The 18,693-nt window shown below is 53.3% G+C and overlaps 1 protein-coding gene across 2 annotated transcripts; it reads right to left on the bottom strand.

Annotated features, from left to right (window-relative positions):
• On the bottom strand, positions 1 to 18,438 carry LOC308465806 (dnaJ homolog subfamily A member 1-like). 2 transcript variants are annotated; one of them, XM_080986078.1, is made up of 8 exons: positions 18,341 to 18,438; positions 9,503 to 9,719; positions 9,220 to 9,403; positions 6,093 to 6,197; positions 5,344 to 5,571; positions 3,348 to 3,578; positions 2,093 to 2,193; positions 1 to 1,666 (listed from the first exon to the last, which is right to left on the bottom strand). In XM_080986078.1, the coding sequence occupies exons 2-8, from the start codon at positions 9,632 to 9,634 to the stop codon at positions 1,451 to 1,453; spliced, it is 1,197 nt and encodes a 398-aa protein (XP_080842204.1). In that variant the 5' UTR covers positions 9,635 to 9,719; positions 18,341 to 18,438; the 3' UTR covers positions 1 to 1,450. The 2 variants fall into 2 exon arrangements, with proteins under 2 accessions (XP_080842204.1, XP_080842203.1); XM_080986077.1 differs by lacking the exon at positions 18,341 to 18,438 and having other exon boundaries at positions 9,503 to 11,291.
• Positions 18,439 to 18,693: the final 255 nt, after the last annotated feature.

Raw genomic sequence — 18,693 nt, 5'->3', positions numbered from 1 at the left:
TATCCATCTTGCCTCTTTATTCTACGACAGGACACAGAAAGAAAGACTGAGATGCAGACCTAGCTTCTTTTCAGGTAGTTCCGATTTCCTGATGAGCTGCTTGCCTACGGATTTAGACCCTCAGGACCCAACCTACGCTCTATCGTTCACCATTCAGCGAGATATTCCAAAAGCCCTGCTTGATCCCCACCCCTTTGCCCCCAGCCTCTTCCAATCATGGGGGCACAGACCCCCAAATCCGCCTTTCCCCTCACATACATACAGCCTAATCCTTCTGCAGAGACTTCCCATGAGCCTTTTCTCCCCAGCCTCAGTTACCCGCATGTAAAATGGAGTCTCTTGCCTCTCAGGACGATGGAAAGGGTGAGTTGCCATCCTGAGACCTTTCGGGTGCTTGAAATTACACACACGTTATTCGGAGTAAGGAAACCCACAAAATTATCCCATGGGGAATAGTCGTTTCTCCCCAAAAGGGGGGTCCGCTCCAGCCAGTCCAGGAGCCGGAGTGGGGGGCAAGGTTTGGGGGCTGGAGCAGCCTCAGTAAGGAGTCCCAGCCCAGGGGGGATGTGGGGTTCGGCCACTGCCAAACTGACCCTCACCTGCTTCCGTTTGGTGACTGGGCAGGGAGGTGCCAACCCTCTGCAGGACGGCAGCAGGTGGAAGGAGGAGGGCATGACTGTTTGGAGGGCCCAGAAGTGGCCAGAGTGGGACCCCGCCACCTCCAAGGAAGCCCAGCCCTGCGATGAAAACGGAGCGCCAAACCCCCAGAGAAGGGTACAAATGGTGTCTCCAAACAGGTTCAGAAAGCAAAGGAGACTGGGTACGGTTTGCCCCCAACCTCTTCCCAGAGTCACCCACAAGGCCTGCTGCCCCCCCCCCCACTGCAGACGCCCCTCATTCTACACACCAAGGCCCAGCACCAAAAGAAACCTGCCAAGGAGGCAAACAGATGCAGAGTCAGGAGTGACGGCAGCCCATCCTTCCCTCTGGGATTCTGAATTCCAGGTGCCCTGGAAGGGAGGGAGTTATGTGACTGCACCAACCTGGGGAAAACAGCAGATATTTCTGGCCTCCTAGCTCAGCATCCAAGGAAAGACCCCCACCCCCAGGCTACTCTACCACCCCACACCCCCTAGGGGCTCCTGGAGAGCTCTGGGGCTCACCAACCGCTTTGAAAAACTGTCCAGAGTTTGCCCCTTCCGGAACGGGGGAAACAAGGCAACAGGGTCAGGAATGATGGCGAAGTCCATGGCGCCGGAGGCCAGGGAGGGGCCCTTTGCCAGGAGGGGTCCCGAGGCCCCCCCTCAACTCAGGCTGAAGGCACATCCAGCAGGGAAAGGGAGGGGCAGGAGTGGGGCTGGCCTGTCCCTGGCTGGCAGGCGCTGTGACGGGGGCTCCTCCAGGCCTCTCGCCAGCCCCCCCAAGGCCCCGCGGGGCTCAGTCTGCGGCGCTACGACGTGTGGCACTGGACGTTGTGGCGCATGGGGTCCTCAAAGTCGTCCTCGTGGTGGAAGCCCCTCTCCTGAAAGTGGGGCTGCGTGAAGAGCTCCCGCAGCTCCACCTCCTCGGTGTCTTCTGTGGCCATCACCTCTTCGCGGGGAGGGAAGAAGGACTGCAGCTGGCGCAGCTGGTGAGGGGGCAGCCAGCCGGGGTCCGGGAACTTCACCTGCGCAAGAGAGGGGGGAATCAGGGAACGGTAGAGCTGGAAGGGACCCCAAGGGGTGCAGGAATCTCAGCCAAGGCATCCCTGTCAGACCTCTGCTTAAAAATCTCCAACGAAAGAGGGCCCACCTCCTTTCCAGGGAATCCGCCTCCCCAGTCTTTCCCTCTGAAAGCTCTTCCTTAGAGGATATGGAACGATAATCTGGGAAGAGCACGAGACTCTTAATCTGAAGGTTGTGGGTTTGAGCCCCACGTTGGGCACAAGATCCCTGCGTTGCAAAGGGACTGGAATAGATCCACCCCAACTACAATTCTATTAAGAAAGGTGGATGACTGGTTTGCAGCAAGTCCCCCCTCCCAGCTCCCTGTCCCTCTCACTCTGGATTAAGCCTGAATGCCCCCCTGCCCCCCCCCCCGGCGTCCCCAGTACCTGGAACTGAATGATCAGCTTCCCCCTCTGCGTTGGATTTCGGTAGATGGGCATCCCTTCGTTGGGGATGCACTTGGCCTCCCCAGGCTTGATGATGGTCCCTGAGGGGCACAGAGAGGGCAGAGTTGGGGAAAGGGGCAGGAAAGGGCCTCCAAAATGACCAAGGGGGTGGAGAGGCTCCCCCAAGCAGAAAGTCTGCTGCTGCCCCTGGGGGTTCTTCATTCACAGGAAAGGCAAAGAAGAGGGGGCAGGAGGGAAATACACATTTGTGGACAGAAATAAAGGTTTCCTCCCTCTTCCTCCATCTCTCATGACACTGGAAGTGGTGGGCATCCATTGAAGGTGGACATTGGGGATTAGCACAGAATCCCTTGATGCCACAACCACAGGCGGAAGTGTTTTCAGTGACGTTCACCATCAATGGTCTGTCGAGAGAGGGACCTTTAACTGTGAGAGCAGCAGGTCTTGTGTTATGCTGCTCTGTGCCTCAGAATCAGTCTGTAAATATTAGCCACATTCACACACACACACACACAATTCATGTAAATATGTTTCAGCATACCAAGTAAAAGTCATGTTATTTTTTAACTCTATCTTGCACAGTCTTTTCTAGGAGAGAAAAAGAGAACTATTAAAAAGGGTCAAACGACCCGGGGCAACTTCGGCACTACTCTGACAAGTATAATTACTACACTTCACATGACTCTGGAACTCCCTGCCACAGGAGGCAGCAACGACCACCAACCTGGATGGCTTTAAAAGAGGATGGGACAAATTCACAGAGGAGGAGAGGGCCCCTGATGGCTCCTAGCCAAGAGTCAGAGGCAGCCCTGCTTCTGGAAAGCCGTTGCTAGAAATGGCAGGAGGGGAGAGAGAGGCCTTGTGCTCAGGTCCTGCTCCAGGGCTTTCCCATAATGGGCATCTGGTCAGCTACTGTGCAAACAGGATGCTGGACCAGGGGGGATCCAGCAGGCTCCTCCTCCTCCTTTCTGATGTTCCCAGGCCTGGAGGAAGAGCCAGACACCAACTTCTCCACCTCTAAGAGCCTCCCTTGGGCGCATGCAGAGGGCCAAGGCCAGGGCAGGAAAGTCCACAGGCTTGGCAGGCCTGGCAGCCCCTTGGTGACTCAGAAGCCCCCTCCCAGCATTTCAGGCCCTGCTGAAAGCAAAGGGCCACTTCTCCATTTCACTCGCATGGGCAAACGTGGCTCCTTCTCCCCCACAGGCCCAGATCCCCTCTTCCCGCCTGCGCTCACCTGGCCGCGAGGAGACCAGCAGCTTCCTGTTGTCCAGGGTGTGGATGATCTGCCGGCAGCCGCACAGGGCATCCACCAGGCTCACCTCCCTCTTGATGATGAGGTCGCTGCCCTGGCGCTGGAAGATGGGGTGCATCTTCTGGTCCAGGACGATGACCACGTCGCCAGGCTCAAAGCCGGGCATCTGGTCGCCTTCCTGGTGGAAAGTGATCTTCTGCCGGTCGGCCATCCCTGCAGGAGGGAGGAGAGAGCTGCACGGATGCCAGAAAACCACCACCATCACCGCTGAGCCGGCTGCCTTCTATCTCTCAGTCTCCTTCTGCACTGGCTTGCTGGGCTCTTGGCATTGTTACAAAACAGACACTTAAAATGATTAGGACATTTTACGTGCTTTTACACTGTGCTGTGAACTTGGTGCAGAATTCAGTGGCCAAGTTGCTCACGGAGGAAAGGGGGTTTGAGCATAGAACGCCAATCCTGGCCCAGCTTCACTAGCTGCTAATTAGTTTCCAGGCCCAATTCAAAGTGCTGGTTTTGATGTATAAAGCCTTAAATGGCTCAGGACTGCAATACCTCAGGGATCGTCTCTTCCCATATGAAACAGCCTGGACCCTGCAATTGTTATCTGAGGCCCTTCTCTGTGTTCCTCCTCCATGAGAAGTCTGGAGGGCAGCAAAACGAGAACAGGGCCTTTTCTGCAGTGGCTCCCCATTTGTGGGATGCTCTCCCCAGGGAGGCTCCCCTGGCGACTTCCTTATAAACCTTTAGGCCCCAAGTGAAAAAGTTCCTCTTCAACCAGGTCTTCAGCTGATTAAACCCTATATGGCCTTTTGAAAGTGTTGGTAGGAAGATATTCTTTAATTTTTATGTTATGCATTTTGTGTTTCTATGATGTGAACCACCCTATGATCTCTGGGTGAAGGTATGCCAGACTTATTAAAAAAATCAATAAATAATTGGGGCTTGGGTTTGCGTTTTATCAAGGCCGGGAGCCTTGATAAATTGAGATGTGCATGGCATCTCATAAAACAGGCCTCTTCTCATAAATGAAAAGACAACTGCAGCTTCCCCGTTTAAGTGTGCTTTTGAGGCCGCTCTCTGAACAGCATTTCAGGGCTGCGTGACAAGTCAGTCTTCCATTTCTCAGAGATGGTTTTATGCCAGGCGTGGGTGTGACCAGATGGAGACTTCATCCCCAGGCAGAGGCAACCGGGTTTCTGCAGGGCTTGGGAGGGACTGATTCAGCCGGCCACCCGCCCCCACCGTGAAGCCAAGCCTACACAAAAATCCAGCCAAATCTCTGTCCTTCCATGAGCTCTTATGTTCTTCCCTCCCCACCCCCTAATTCTGCCTGACAAAGAGTTCTGGAGAACAAAATTCAATTAAAACATCATTAAAAAAAACACTTCAGAAGCTTGCTGCAGTTTTGTGACGTTTTGGTTGGTGAAGCCATTTTGAGAGAAAAAGTGGTGGCCCAGCGACTGGAGGTCAGACCAGGACCTGGGAGAGATTAGGGTTCGAATCCCGACCCGGCCACAAAGCTTCCACGGGCTGCCTTTGGGCCAGCCTAGCCTGCCTTGCAGGGCTGTCGTGGGGGTTAACTGAGGAGAGGGAGACCTGTGTCTGCCACCTGGAGCTCCTTGGAGGAAAGGTGTGATAGAAACCCAGCAAACAAACAAAGTTTGGGAGGCCTCGCTTTTCTGATGGGCCAAATGTGGCTCCGTTTTCTGCTTTAAAAAAGGAAAGCGGGTTTTTCTTGTAACCAAATCTCTTTAGACCCTATTAATTCTGCTCTCTTTCCATCCTGGCAGACAATGCACAATCCCAAAAGGTGCAGGCCAGCTTCTCACTTCCTGGCATCAAGAGAGATACAACACACCCCAAGGAACAAGCTGACCCCCCAATTTGCCCCTCGGTGCCACTGCTGGGCGGACAGGCTCTCCCCCTGCCTTGCCCCTGCCAGCCCTGTGGAGAAGACCTTGCGGGGCTCACTCACCTTTGTCCAGGTGGACGTTGAGGATCTTCTTTTCTCGGATGACCTTCCTGCCGTTGCAGGCCAGGCAGCGGTCCAGCGCCCTCAGCCACTCCCCCTGGCCCTTGCACTGCGAGCACATCGTCTGGATGTGGTGGACCATGTTGGGCCCCAGCTGGTGGACGATGACCTCCACGCCAGAGCCATGGCACTTGGGGCACCGCGTGTCCAGCCCTTCCCTGCTTCCACGGCCTGGGAAGGAAACAGAAACGGCTTGGCGTGGGAGGAAAGCGTCCCTGATCTGACAGCCTCCAGAAGGAGAGCCCCGCAGCTGGATCAGGCCCAAGGGGGCCCTTCTAGTCCAGCCTCCTCTTCTCAGCAGCCAAATGGCCCTAAGAAGCTAGGAATCCAGATAGACTGCCTCTGGACCTGGAGGCTCTACAAAACTCTAAGAAGAGCCTGGCTGCCAGATGAAGTCAAGGGGGACCCAATTAACCCAACATCCCGTCCCCACCAGGTGCCCTAATGGGAAACTCCTAAGCAGGACCCGAGCACAAGAGCAACTCTCCCTTCCTGCAGTTCCCAGCCCTGGGATTCAGAATCATTGCTGCCTCTGACTAGTTAGCCCTGGAAGCCCTCTCCTCTTCTATGAATTTGTCTTCTAATCCTCTTTCAAAGCCGTCCACATTGATGATCCTCACCGCCCCCTGCGGGAGGGAGTTCCATCACCCAAAGGAGCCCCCGCCACACACTCCTGCCCCCTCCTCGCTCACCGTTGCAGCTCTTGCAGATGACGGACTTCTGCAGGGAGAGTTTCCGTGTGGCGCCATTGTACAGGTCCTCCAAGGTCACCGACAGCTGGTGGACGGCCGTCTTCCCTGAAACAAGGAGGCCAAAGCATCATAAACCTCTTGCTGTTCACCAAGGAGCTACCGTTTGTTTATTTGGGGCCTTTTGTGTCCTGCTCTTCATCCCCAAAGGCTCCCAGAGTGGCTGACATACGATCAAAGCAAGACCATTCCTCCTTGCAGGCTTACAGTCTTGTTTGGAAAGAAAACCCACCACGACACGCAAGGGAAAAGGGACAGAGAGGGAGGAGGAAAACTCAAAACTCAGGCACCAATTTCTAAACAGTTGTTCCTAGAATGAAAGTTGAGTTAATTTTATTCTGTTTCAGTATTTTAACTTTTGTCTGTTTTAAAGTAGGGTGGTAGTTTTTTTCTTGATTTTACTGTTTTAAGTCACTTAACAATCAAAGGCTTTTAACAATCAAATGGTGTGTAAATTTTATGAAATAAAGTAAATAAACTTAAGAATCACTGATAGGTGGCCACCTAACCTCTGCTTTAAAACCTGCAAGGTAGAAGAGTCCACCACCTTCTGAGAAAGTCCTTTCTACTGTGGAACAGCTTGCACTCTCACAAAGTTCTTCCTGGTGATTAGTCGGAATCTCTTTGCTTGTCATTTGAATCCACTGCTTTGGGTCCTACCCTCTAGGGAATTTCCACCAGGACTGATTGATTCATTTATTGGCATGTTTGTCCCACTTTTTGCTCCCAGGAGCTCCAGGTGGCTTGTATACTTTTATTGTAATGATCCGTATGTTTTAACAGATCAGGTATTTTATTTATATCTCTAAATGTTTAATTGGGTTTTTTTTTAATTATTGCTTCCCACCCCTCAATGCTTTTAGCTGTTCCTATTTTAGCTGTAAGCAGCCTTGAGTCACCCTCAGTGGGATATAAATAAATATTATAACAGTATGGCTCTGCCCCATCTCATTTAATCCCCACAGCAACAACCCTGTGAGGGAGGCCAGGGCTGAGACTACCCCAAGGTCACACCCAGTCAGCGCTTCATGGGGAGATTTGAACCCAGGTCCCACTCAGGCCCAGGTCTGACACCTCAGCGAGTCTGGCTCTCACAGAGGGGCCTGTATGGATCAGCAGAGAGGGCTATGCGATATCACCCCCTCTTTGTCCATCCAGTGCCCCCACCTGTAGGCTGCTGAGAAGTCCCCAGGGCCACATGGCAGCCGTCCTGAAGCTGCAAAGCTCCCTGTCGGCAGGAAGGCAGCATTTCTGAGAGGGTTACTCAGGGCAATTAGGCAGCCGGCAAAGCCTTCTCAGAGATCTCAAGGGAACAGGATGCAATTACTGGGAGCTTGGATGGGGGGAGGAGGAGGAGAGTCACACCCTTCACCCTGGAAGGAAGAGGAGGACCAGAAGGACAGCCTCGGCCAGTCTAAAGGGGGCACCAGCACAGCCCCCCACCCTCTGGGTTACATCCAGCCACCAAGGCCTACTCAGAGGAGACCCACTGAAATCAAGGGACTGGTGTTTATCCTCATTATGACTACTGTGGAGTTCCCTCCGGAGAGAAGCGAAACTGGCTCCCTCTTTGTTATCCTGCCGCCAGAGGCTGAGACCTTCCTGTCCAGACAGGCCTTTGGGGCAGGCGATGCAGATCCGCTGGGCAAATCGCTGCACCTTAATGACGGGTTCTATCTGTGTTCTAACTATTGCTTGCTTTTATTACTCTGTATTCTAGAATGATGTTGTTAAATGTCAGATGCCGCCTTGAATCCCAGGCAGAATAGGAATACATTTGGTAATCATATAAAGGCGTTCCTAAACGTCTTTTCAGATCTCTCAGAGCCGCTCTCCAGCAGCATACGCCACGTGGGTATTTAGTTGTGATCATAGCTGTCAGCTTTCCCCTTTTCTTGCGAGGAATCCTATTTGGAATAAGGGAATTTCCCTTAAAAAAAGAGAAACGTTGATGGCTATGGTTGTGATTCCTGCACTGCAAGGGGTTGGGCTGGGTGGCCTGATTCTACGCACCATGCAAAAACATACATCCATTACAACAACAATTCAATCTGAAACAAGCACAGCAACACATCCCTCCTTGCTCTGTGATGGCAGGGGTCCAACTCAGTTGCACCCTTGGAATCAATGGGCCTCAGTGAGCCTATCCGTGTCAATGGACCTCAGGAAGGCCAGAGCAGATCATCAGCTCTCAGGGATTTGTTTTGGCCAGGGATGGGGGATCTGCGGAACTCCAAGACGTTGTTGGAGTCCAACTGCCACCAGCCCAAGCAGCTAGTGGGGCCCACGGGGAGGCATTGCATCTATTTCACAAAATTTGCACGCAAAGAAAAGCCTCAGGAGGTTTACAAAGAAAGGAATAAAATTTATCAGCAAAAACAACCATTTGAAACATTTAAAATTAAAATCAGGAATAAACTAAAAACAAGCATACACCAGCGTTCTACATGTCTGGATACAGGTTTGTTTAAACAAATGTGGTTTTTTGGCAGGTGCCATAAAAAACGCAGTGATGGTGCCTGCCTGACGTCAACAGGCAGGGAGTTCCACAGAGCAGGGGCTGCCACACTAAAATATCGATGTGGAACAGGTCAGTGGTGAAGGGGTGGGAAGCGTGCCTTTGGGGACCCCCACGCCTGGCTTAGAAGGATTCCCCTCCCTCCGAACTACCAAGCAGCCAAGTTTCAGGGTGCTGCTGCCATCCCTCAGTGGGGGCCCCGTCCCCACACCCCACTTCTCCCTTATGGCCCGTGAACCACAAACCGCCTTCCCAAAGGGCAGGTGGCCACAAGATTCATTTCTGTTTTTCCATTTTCAGGATTCATTCTATACAACCGTCTCAAGGCGACACCAAAGATTATTCAAAACGCTTAAAAATAGCAAATAAATTTAGAACTCAAAGAAGGTGTCTGGGTGAGAACTTCCTGAGCAGGAAAGTGGAAGGTTCAATAAATAAATGGCAATGGAGCCTGACTCTGCTCCTCCAAGTACAGCCTTCTCAGCAAGAGCCTGTCTCCCAGAGGAAGCAAAGCCCCCCCCCGCCAGGCCAGCCCCCCTTGCCCCCAAGTACCTCTCCTCTCCACGCGGGGACCGTGGGTGCGGGGCCCGCCTCCGAAAAACAGGTCAAAGATGTCCATGGGGGGCCCGAAGCCGCCCCTGCCGCCTTCCTTCATGGCCCGCTCCCCCCCGCGGTCGTACATCGACCTCTTGTGGGGGTCCGACAGCACCTCGTAGGCCTGGGAAATCTGCTTGAACTGGGGGGGGGGAGAGAAGGTGTCGAGTCAGAGGACGGGAGAGCCGGAAGGGACCCCCAAGGGTCATGTAGTCCAGCCCGCCCAGCCCCCGGCACCTACCCTGTCCCCCTCACTGGGGTTCTTGTCTGGGTGGTACCTCAGCGCCAGGCGCCGGTAAGCGCGCTTGATCTCCTCCATCGTGGCGCAGGGCTTGACCCCCAGCACATCGTAGTACCCGGTTTCCTTCACCATCTTCCTTGAGGCAGTTCAGCGGTCAGCGTCCGGCAGCGTCAAGTCCCCCTGGCTCACCCGTCCAAGCCCAGAGAGAGCCTTTGCCCTAGAGAGAGGACCTGGGGGTCATTCAGGAAAACAGAAGCAGCTCTTGTAAAAGCCCCAGGATGCTGGCTGCCAAAAGATCCAAGAGGGAAGAGGCCCCTTTAATGGCTGGGCTGGCTCCCAGAGAGTCTTGCTGGCCTTCTTCCCCCAAACAGACACCTGTCAGGCAGGTGGGGCTGCCAGTGCCCTGCTGCTGCGGCTTCCCAATTAAGAGTGCCTCCTCCTCCTCCTCTCGCTCTTCCCTGTGCGGACGGACCGGTTGGAGGAAGCAGGAGGGCGTGGCGGGGCTGAGTGCGTCAGATCCCAAAGGTGCTGATTACCTGGCCCGCCTCACAGGGCGAGCGTGAATGCCTCCTGAGCCCCGGAGGGCGTGGGACGGGAGCTGCAGCAGCAGCACCAAAAAAAAAGCCCAGACCAAGCAAGATTCCCCTGCCCTACTTTCCTCTCCGTCCGCTGCGCAACCCAGCGCACCAAGCCCTCCTTTAAGGCCTTAATTGCCACTTGCTAACGAAGCAGCCTGGCCCCGCCCGCCCGTGGCACACTTTGGCCAGGGCCGCCTGTCACTCTCTTCCCCTGGAAACAAAGTAAGATTCTAGTCCTCATCTGGGAACAAGGGCATCTTCCTCAGACAGAGTCAGACCGATTGGTCCATCTAGGAACAGAGGACGCTACCTTCGACTGAATCAGACCATTGGCCCATCCAGCTCAGCAGGGTGGATATGATTTAAATCAAATCAATTTAAATCACGCTGGGCCTGCCCCAAAGGGCCACGCTCCAGCCCTTGGAAGCCACACAGGCAGAGGACTGTAGTTCATGTGGGCTGCCGGGGGCCAAGGGGCTGGCCCCTCTTCTCTGCCCAAAGCTCCTCCAAACAGCTGGAGGAGGGTCTCTGGGTGCCCTGCTTCCCTCAGCCCTTTTGGCAGCACTGAGTCAGCAGAAAAACTCCCTTGTGAAGGCCTTGCCCAAGAGGAGCCAAGCGGCCACGGGTTGCAAGAGGAGAAGAGCCTCATTCTGCAAAGCCCTCTGGCAAACGTGGGTGCCGCCCCCTCCAGGGGCCGCTGGACTCCCAACTCCCAGCAGCCAGGCTCAGCCGTGACAGTGTCGTCCCCACAAGTCCTGGAGGGCCACAGATGCTGTCCAGCCCTGAGGGAAGCATAGAGCTGTAGAACTGGGAGGCATCCAAGGGTCATCTAGTCCAACCCCCGCTGCACTGCAGGAACCACAGGTGAAGGATCCCTGATTAATCTTGATTTAAAAAGCCTCCAAAAGAGGAGAGTAGGCTGTTCCACTGTTGAAGGAATGCTAAACGTCAACTCAGCTGACAGAAGGGGCTGGATATCATCCAACACGGAGGTTACCCAGTCAAAGCACTGGTCCATTCAGCTGAATAATGTCCGCCCTGGCTGGCAGCAGCTCTCCAGGGCTTCAGGCTCAGGGGCTACTAGCCACAATGGCTATGGTCTGCCTCCATTGTCGGAGGCAGCAAGGCTTCTGAGCACCAGTTGCTGGAAGCCACAACCGGGGAGAGGGGTCTTGTTCTCGAATCCTGCTTGTGGAACTGTTCAGCCACTGTGAGAACAGGATGCTGCCACAAAGAACTCATAACCCACCTGCTTTCAGCAGCCAGAAACACCATAACCAGACACTGGAGAGACCTGTCAGGAGTAAGCATGGACCAATGGTACCAAATAGTATGGGAAACAGCCCTACTAGAAAAATTAACTAATAAACTGAAACTGACACGGGGACAAACAGAAGAAGATGCCTTCACCCCGGTATGGCTCCCCTTTATCACATACACAGCCCAACAGGACAATGACAATAATCCACCAACAGCATACAGTACAAATCAATATGGCTAACCTGATCCAAAACACCCACCCACCTCACTCACACACGAAAACAAAGATCACCATAGCCAACCACAAATGAACAGCCACACCCTCGGCCAACCCCAACCTCTCTCACCACCAAAGGAACACAAGTGAACAACACAAGCAACACTGACACCAAACTCTACATACATTAAACATAATAGAAACACCGCCACCCGACCCCACCCCCATCCATCTTCCCTCTCTCCAGCCCCCTTTCTTTTTTCTTTTTTTTCTTCTCCCCCTAATGCCTCAACAAATGAAACGGATTTGTAAAAATGTTACATGGAAAAAAAATACGAGGCACTACACTTACTTCTGTAAAACAAGAAAATCCTTAATAAAATATTTTTTTAAAAAAGAACAGGATGCTGGAATAGATGGGAGGTGGCCTGATCCAGGGGGCTCCTCTTGGGTTGCTAGGGTCCTCAAGAAGACGGAAGCGGTTTTTGTGCCAAGCAAGAGGGGCTGGTTAGTATGGTCCTGCCGGAGGGCAGAAAACTGGGCAAGTCACTTGGGGCCCCGCTGTAAGTCGGGGGGCCCTCTTGGCCATTCGGTCAGCTGCAGAAGTGGAGGGAATGATGGTCGGGGGCCTTCTCTGTCGCTGCCCCTAAGCGGTGACCCTCTCACCCCACAGAGATGCGTCTGGCACCTCCCTGAGTCAGGTCCCGCCATGGATGGCAGACACACCGGTGCACCCGGCCCTGGGACAGCACTTCTGTGTGGGGCTCAGCCCTCCTGCTTTGTTGCTTTTGCTCAGAGTCCTTGCATTTCTTTCCACAAACTGCCCTACCTCTCTTGTTTTTAGCGGAATGATTATGTCACTGCAACCCGTCCTGGGACCTTACAGTGAAGGGCGGGTAAGAAATCTCTTAAATAAATACGTGAACAGGGCTGCAAGCCCATTCACTTATCCTGGCCTGCCTGGGTGAGGTTTGGGGAAGGAGCACCACAGCTCAATGGGCAGAGCAGGCATCTCTGAGTAGGGCTAGGAGCGTCCTGCTTCAGTAACTCTGGAGAGCCACTGCTGCCGGCCAGTGTAAGGGAACTTCCTGAGATTCCCGGTGAGCAAATGCAGGGGTTGGACTAGATGCCCCATGGGACCCCTTCCAACGCTACAAGTCTATGATCCTATGAATGGGAGGGCTGCCAGGAGTCCACATGTAATGCTTAGCAAGAAAAGCCAAGCCGCATCCCAGACGGGGAGTCTCAGGGAGGGAGCCTGGGAAAAGCTCTTCTTCCCAGGACGACTTCCCAGATTACCCTGAACAAGCAAGAAGCCAAGAACTCAGAGAGCCACTTCTGAGGCGCACGGAGGCCACGCTGGGCCTTTGATCTCCCAGGCAAAGCTGGGCGTGCTGGGCTGCCCCACCTGGCTGGCCTGAGGCTCCTGCTCAGGGGCAGAAAAGCTCCTCCGTGGGCAAAAAGCGCTGCCCCACACTGGAAGCAGCGCACAGGGGAGTCGGCAAGGAAAAGCTTTGGGACGGCAGATTTCAGGGTCTGATCCTGCCCCACAACAAAGCCAACGCAAGACAGGGATTTGTTTGTTCCTTAAAGCTTTTCAACTTCAGCACTTTAAAGCCTCGTTCCTGAAAGCCTTTCAACCAAACGCAACACCCTGTCCGACTTCCACGCTCCACTCGTGAATGAGCTAAAACAAATCCGACAGGACAGACAACATGCTGTAAGTTTATAAGATTATGCACGGCATGAAGAACGCAGAGAAAGAAAAGCAGGCAGAGGCAAACTCGGCCCTGTGCCTGGAGAAAAGGTTCTCTCCCTCTCATGACACCAGAACTGGTGGGCACCCAGTGAAGCTGAATGTTGGAGGATAAAGGACAGAGAAAAAGGAGGACTTCTTCATGCAGCACAGAATTCAACTGTGGAACTCCCTCCTGCAGGGGGCAGCCAGGGCCACCAACCTGGAAAGGTGGAGGAGAGGGCTATGGAAGGCTGCTAGTCTCCATGCCATGCTCTGCCTCCAGAGCGGAGAGGAAGCCATGCTCCTGAATCCCAGGGGCTGGGAGAGTTGCTCTTGCGCTTGGACCCTGCTTGCAGGTTTCCCATAAGGGGCACCTGGTCGGCCACCATGAGAACAGGAGGCTGGACTAGAGGGGCCCCCCTTTGGCCTGATCCAGCAGCAGCAGCAGCCAGGCTCTTACATGCCAAGTGCAAAGGAATTCTCTACATGTTCAGCGCCTGGTTCAAAGCAGGCCTCAAAGGAAATGTGGGAAGAGCTGTCCTGGCCTTGACCAGAACAGCTTTGCACTCTCGGCCAAAAGAGGCCCGGCTATCTCACTCTGGGGAAACCCAAGGCCTGGGCAGGAGAGCGGGGCATCCGCTCCACATCTGAACTCCACCCACCCTCCAGTTGGAAGACGTTGGAAGCTTCAGCTTCCAAACGGCATCTCCATGGAGGGCTGAATCCTGGTCTGAAACCCTGGAGAGCCGCTGCTGTCGGTCAGTGCAGGCAATCCTGAGCTAGATGGGCCAATGGCCTGGCTCAATATGAGGCCGCCTCCTATGTCCCCATCCATCCAAGGACATACAAAGCTGCTCTTGGCATCGTCTACCCGGACTGGCAGCAGCTCTCCAGGGTTTCAGACCTGGGTTATGGTGGCCAGAACGGAATGTCTTGTGCCTTTTCCCCCCAAGGAAATTTATTATTGTTGTTGTTATTTCTATACCGCTTTATATTTTGAAGAACAAATCTCAAAGCGGTTTACAGCACATTAAAGCATCAAATAAAGCAATCCAGAATAAAGACAAATTCCACCTTCAAGGAAAGTATTTCAGATCCTTCTCTAAGTGACATTTTGCTTTCCCCAGGCGCCAGCCTGGCATCCAGAGATCTCCACGTGGTCACCACTGGACCCGTGACAAAATGCACCTGGCTAATTTTTAACACTTCATTCAGCTAGAGTCCTCCCTTTTAAAATAAAGCAAGATTCCAGTCCTCATGATTCTGAATAAATGGTCGATTTAAAGAGGAACACACTGCCTCACGTTCAGAAGAGCAGGAGCCTCTCAGCGGCTGGGTGCAGAAACAGCTATCTAGGGCAGGTTTGTGGCGCTGCCACTTCCACTCCTCTCCTTCCCTCCTTGGCCTACCCCGGCCGGCATCCAGCCCAACAGGTTCTCTGGGCGCTTGCAGCTGCACCCGAGAAGAGCCCAGGCGCCACCACAGGCTCCCACAAGCGTGACCAGCACGGCACGCGGAGACTGTGGCTGCGGGGTGAGCGTCTGAGGTGCCAGCAGCACCTCCCTCCATCCCTGGAACAAGGTCTTGGCACGGCTGTGCGATGGAGGCCCGGGTAGGGACGCCTGTGGTTGCTTTTCATTGCACAACTGCTTGCTGGGTGGCCCCTTGCCAGATGATTCCTGCATTGGGTTGGACTAGATGGCTCTGAAGGTCCCTTCTGACTCTTCTACAGTTCTAGGAAATGTGCCTTGGGTTGCCCTATTTTTTAAAGGAGCAGGGTGCAATAGATTTCCTCAGAACTTCGATCAGCTGCCGCAATCTGGTGCAGTCAGCTTCAGTTCTTGCTCAAGTCGAGACAGACTGAGCAAGCAGGAGAGCAAGATTCCCAGGACGATCCTCCCCCTCTAAGCCAGGCTGCATCCTGTTTGCTCAGTCAGCACCCTAAAGCAACAGGATCGGGGCCGGCAAGTGACACCTCAGCTGCACCCCAACAAATAAGGAAGCTGACTTATACTGAGTCAGACCACTGGTTCACCCAGATCAGGACTGTCTACACTAGCAACAGCAGTGGCTCTTTCCAAGGCTGCTTTCAGAGCCCCACCTGGAGACGCCAGCAGGAACTGAGCCCCAGGCTCTCAGATGCTCTGCCACAAAGCAGACAAGAGCGCTCAAAGAGCCTGCTGGATCAGGCCAATGACCCATTTAGTTCAGCCTCCTGTTCTCACAGTGGCCAAATAGTCCAAAGAATCTAGGAACCAAGATAGACTGCCTCTGGAACTGGAGGTTCCCTGAGGACATAAGGAGAGCCTGGCTGCTGGATCAGACCAAAGGGAGGGGGCTAACCAGAGTGGCCAACCAGATGCTTATTGTGGGAACCCCACAAGTAGGATCGCCCCCCACTCCTGCAGTTCCCAGCAGCTCTTATTCAGAAGGCAGACCATGGCCATCACTGCTAGTAGCCATAAATACCCGCTCTCATGAATTTGTATAATTCTCTTTCAAAGCCTTCCAAGTTGGTAGTCCTCACTGCCACCTGCAGGAGCCAGTTCCATAGTTTAACTACATGCTGTGTGAAGAAGGGCTTCCTTTCATCTGTCCTGAATCTCCCAACATGCAGCTTTCTGGGATGTCCACCAGTTGTGTGGGAAACCGGCAAGCAGGATCCGAGCACAAGAGCCTGCTTCCCTCCTGTGGTTTCCAGCAACTGGGATTCAGAAGCATTGCTCCCATCTGACTTTGGATCTGGGGGTCAGTCTTTTTTGGCCTGCCATGCAGAGGGTCAAGGCTGAAAAGGAACCCGAATCATCCTTGGAAAACTGGTGTAGAAAGAGTGACAGTGTATTGTTGCAGGAATTTATGTATAGGTTGGGGGGGTTGCCCCTCCAGCAGATATCTTGCACATGCAGCCCACTACCAGAATCAGCACAATCACTTTTGTGACTTTTGTGATTTGTCCCCACAAAACACTTCATCAGTTTCTTCCTGCCTATTCAAAGGGCCTCTGCTGCACGATACCAAATGTAACAATTCACTGATAAATGTACAGTGGTACCTCGGGTTAAGTACTTAATTCGTTCCGGAGGTCCGTTCTTAACCTGAAACTGTTCTTAACCTGAAGCACCACTTTAGCTAATGGGACCTCCTGCTGCTGCCACGCCGCCGGAGCCCGATTTCTGTTCTTATCCTGAAGCAAAGTTCTTAACCTGAAGCACTATTTCTGGGTTAGCGGAGTGTGCAACCTGAAGTGTATGTAACCTGAAGCGTATGTAACCCGAGGTACCACTATATCTATGTACTGGCTCACTGGGAAAACTTCAGAAATTCATCTAGACATGTGAGCTCAGCTCCTCAGCAGCCCCTCTGCCTGAGTGATAATCCCTGGCATCCTGATACCTGAGTGCCAGACAGGTAATGATGAAGACAAAAGGGTGGGATGAACGTGGCTGGGAAACAGGGAAATGTAAATATCTCTTTTGCTACACTTGATGGGTGTTTGGTGGAGGGCAAGGGGAACCATGGGGCAGGGTCCAGGATGCTCAGATTACGGCCACCAGACCTCCCCTTTCATGATGTAGCCATGATGTATGAGTGATGTAGTTGGGGGGGGTGTAACACGGGGATTAGCAGCTAATAAAAGTTTGGGTTCTCTTTTGTTTGGGGCTTCCATCTTGTTCCACCTGGTGGCAGGTGGGAGTCCTGTCGCGAGACAGTCTTCAATAAAGACCAAGCCTACTGGCTGCTCTGGTATTCCTGGCTGGTGTCCTTGTTTTTTGTCCAAGGGAGCCCTCAGATTTCTCCGTTAACAGTGTTAAGCAACAGATTCATAGAATTGGAAGGGAAGCCAAGGGTCATCTAGTCCAAGCCCAAGAAAGATGAATGGAGGAACAACACAATTAAAGCAGAGACAGGAAGTTGTACGCTGCCCACGGGCAGAGCCTATTTTGCTTTAGCTTTATCTGCAACAAGTCATTTTAAAAATATGCTGCTGAAACATCCTGGCTCATAGCCCTATACTGAGAATACTCCCCCAGGAAGGACCCAGTCTGCAATCCTGTGCGCACTGAGCTGGGAGCAAGTCCCCCTGAGGTCAGCTGGGCTCCCTTCCAGAGGCACGTGAGGAGGAAGGAAGACTCTTATCAGCCGGGAACAACAACAGGACGTCTCTGTGTGACCTTCTCTCTCCAACTAGGACTCGCTCAAAAGTAGCCAAAGTTGCAGCGGAAATCAAGGCAAGATTTTTGCAGCTCCAGCTTAAAGACTGAACAAAGTTTATTATGGCATTTACAGGAGATTTCCTGGGCCCTAGTTTCTCATCAGGTGATAAAGGAAGTTTATTCAACGCCTCTAATGAAGAAGGAAAAATCACACCTGAGTGTGGGAGCCTCCAAGGGGCCACCACCAGAAGAGCCTCGCCTGAGTTTCTGCCCCTAAATCCTCAACCTCCCCCAGTGAAATATTTAAAAGCGGCTTATACAGTAAGAAATTAAGAATTAAAAAGGCACAGCAAAATAAACTTCACAACGATTAAACAGCAAGAACACAATAACGAAAGCAATAAAAACCCATAGCTAAAAAAGAAAAAGAAAACAGAAACAAAAAAACCCTCTTTAAAAATACATTTTTAAAAATGCTAAATACATTCTTGTTTAGGTAAGTCCAACCAGATCCTTAGAATCTGTTTTAATATTTTGACTTTTCGTATGTTTTAAAGTACCATCGTATATTTTTCTTGATTTATTTATATTTCTGTAATCCGATTTGAGGGTGGTTGTTTTACACTCGAGCGGTGTGTACATTTTACGAAATAAAGAAACACAATAAATAGCGAGAGACGTCAATATAGCCAGCCAGGGCCTCAGAAGGGAGTTTTTCACAGCAGCGGCTGCTGGGTGAGCGCAGGAGGGGAACCCAGGCGTCCGAGGAGCGCCTCCCCCCCACACCAGAGGACCCAGGCGTCCGGGGAAGGAGGGGGCGTGGCGTGGGAGAAGAGGGAAAAGGACCCCGGCGTCCGAGGAGCTCCCCGCCCCCCCCTCCGGCTCACTCACCCTCCGACGCGCCGACCGCTTCCTTCCTCGAGAGGAACTCTCTGGAAGCGCCGCCCCGCCCCGCTCGGCGCCCATTGGCCGGCGGACGCAGCCAAGGCCCGCCCTCCCGAGGAAGCCCCGCCCCCTCCCCTGAGAACGAGGCCGAGAAACTGGGCGGGGTTTTGTTGTTTTCCTTCGCTCGCGCCCGGAGAGGCCACGCCTCCCAGCCCCGCGATTGGGCGGCGGGGAGAGCGGCCGGGCCTCCTCTGCGGCTCTGGATTGGCTACGCTCCACGCTCGTCAGCCGCACGGCGGCCACTCAACGGGCGACCTTCGGTTTGAGCGAGAAGAGCGGGAACTCGTCGGCGGCGGTTG

The sequence above is a fragment of the Podarcis pityusensis genome, assembly GCF_964106645.2.
Source record: "Podarcis pityusensis genome assembly, chromosome: 16".
Taxonomy (NCBI): Eukaryota; Metazoa; Chordata; class Lepidosauria; order Squamata; family Lacertidae; genus Podarcis; species Podarcis pityusensis.
Note: the sequence above shows the minus strand (reverse complement) of the source record. Positions and strands in the feature narration are given on the sequence as shown.

Excerpts from the sequence above, each read along its gene's own strand:
- LOC308465806 (XM_080986078.1), bottom strand. The coding sequence starts at position 9,634 with ATGGTGAAGGAAACCGGGTACTACGATGTGCTGGGGGTCAAGCCCTGC. Across the intron at positions 3,579-5,343 it reads CAACGTCCACCTGGACAAAG|GGATGGCCGACCGGCAGAAG; the intron begins GTGAGTGAGCCC and ends TCCCTCCTGCAG. Across the intron at positions 1,667-2,092 it reads AGCTGATCATTCAGTTCCAG|GTGAAGTTCCCGGACCCCGG; the intron begins GTACTGGGGACG and ends TCTCTTGCGCAG.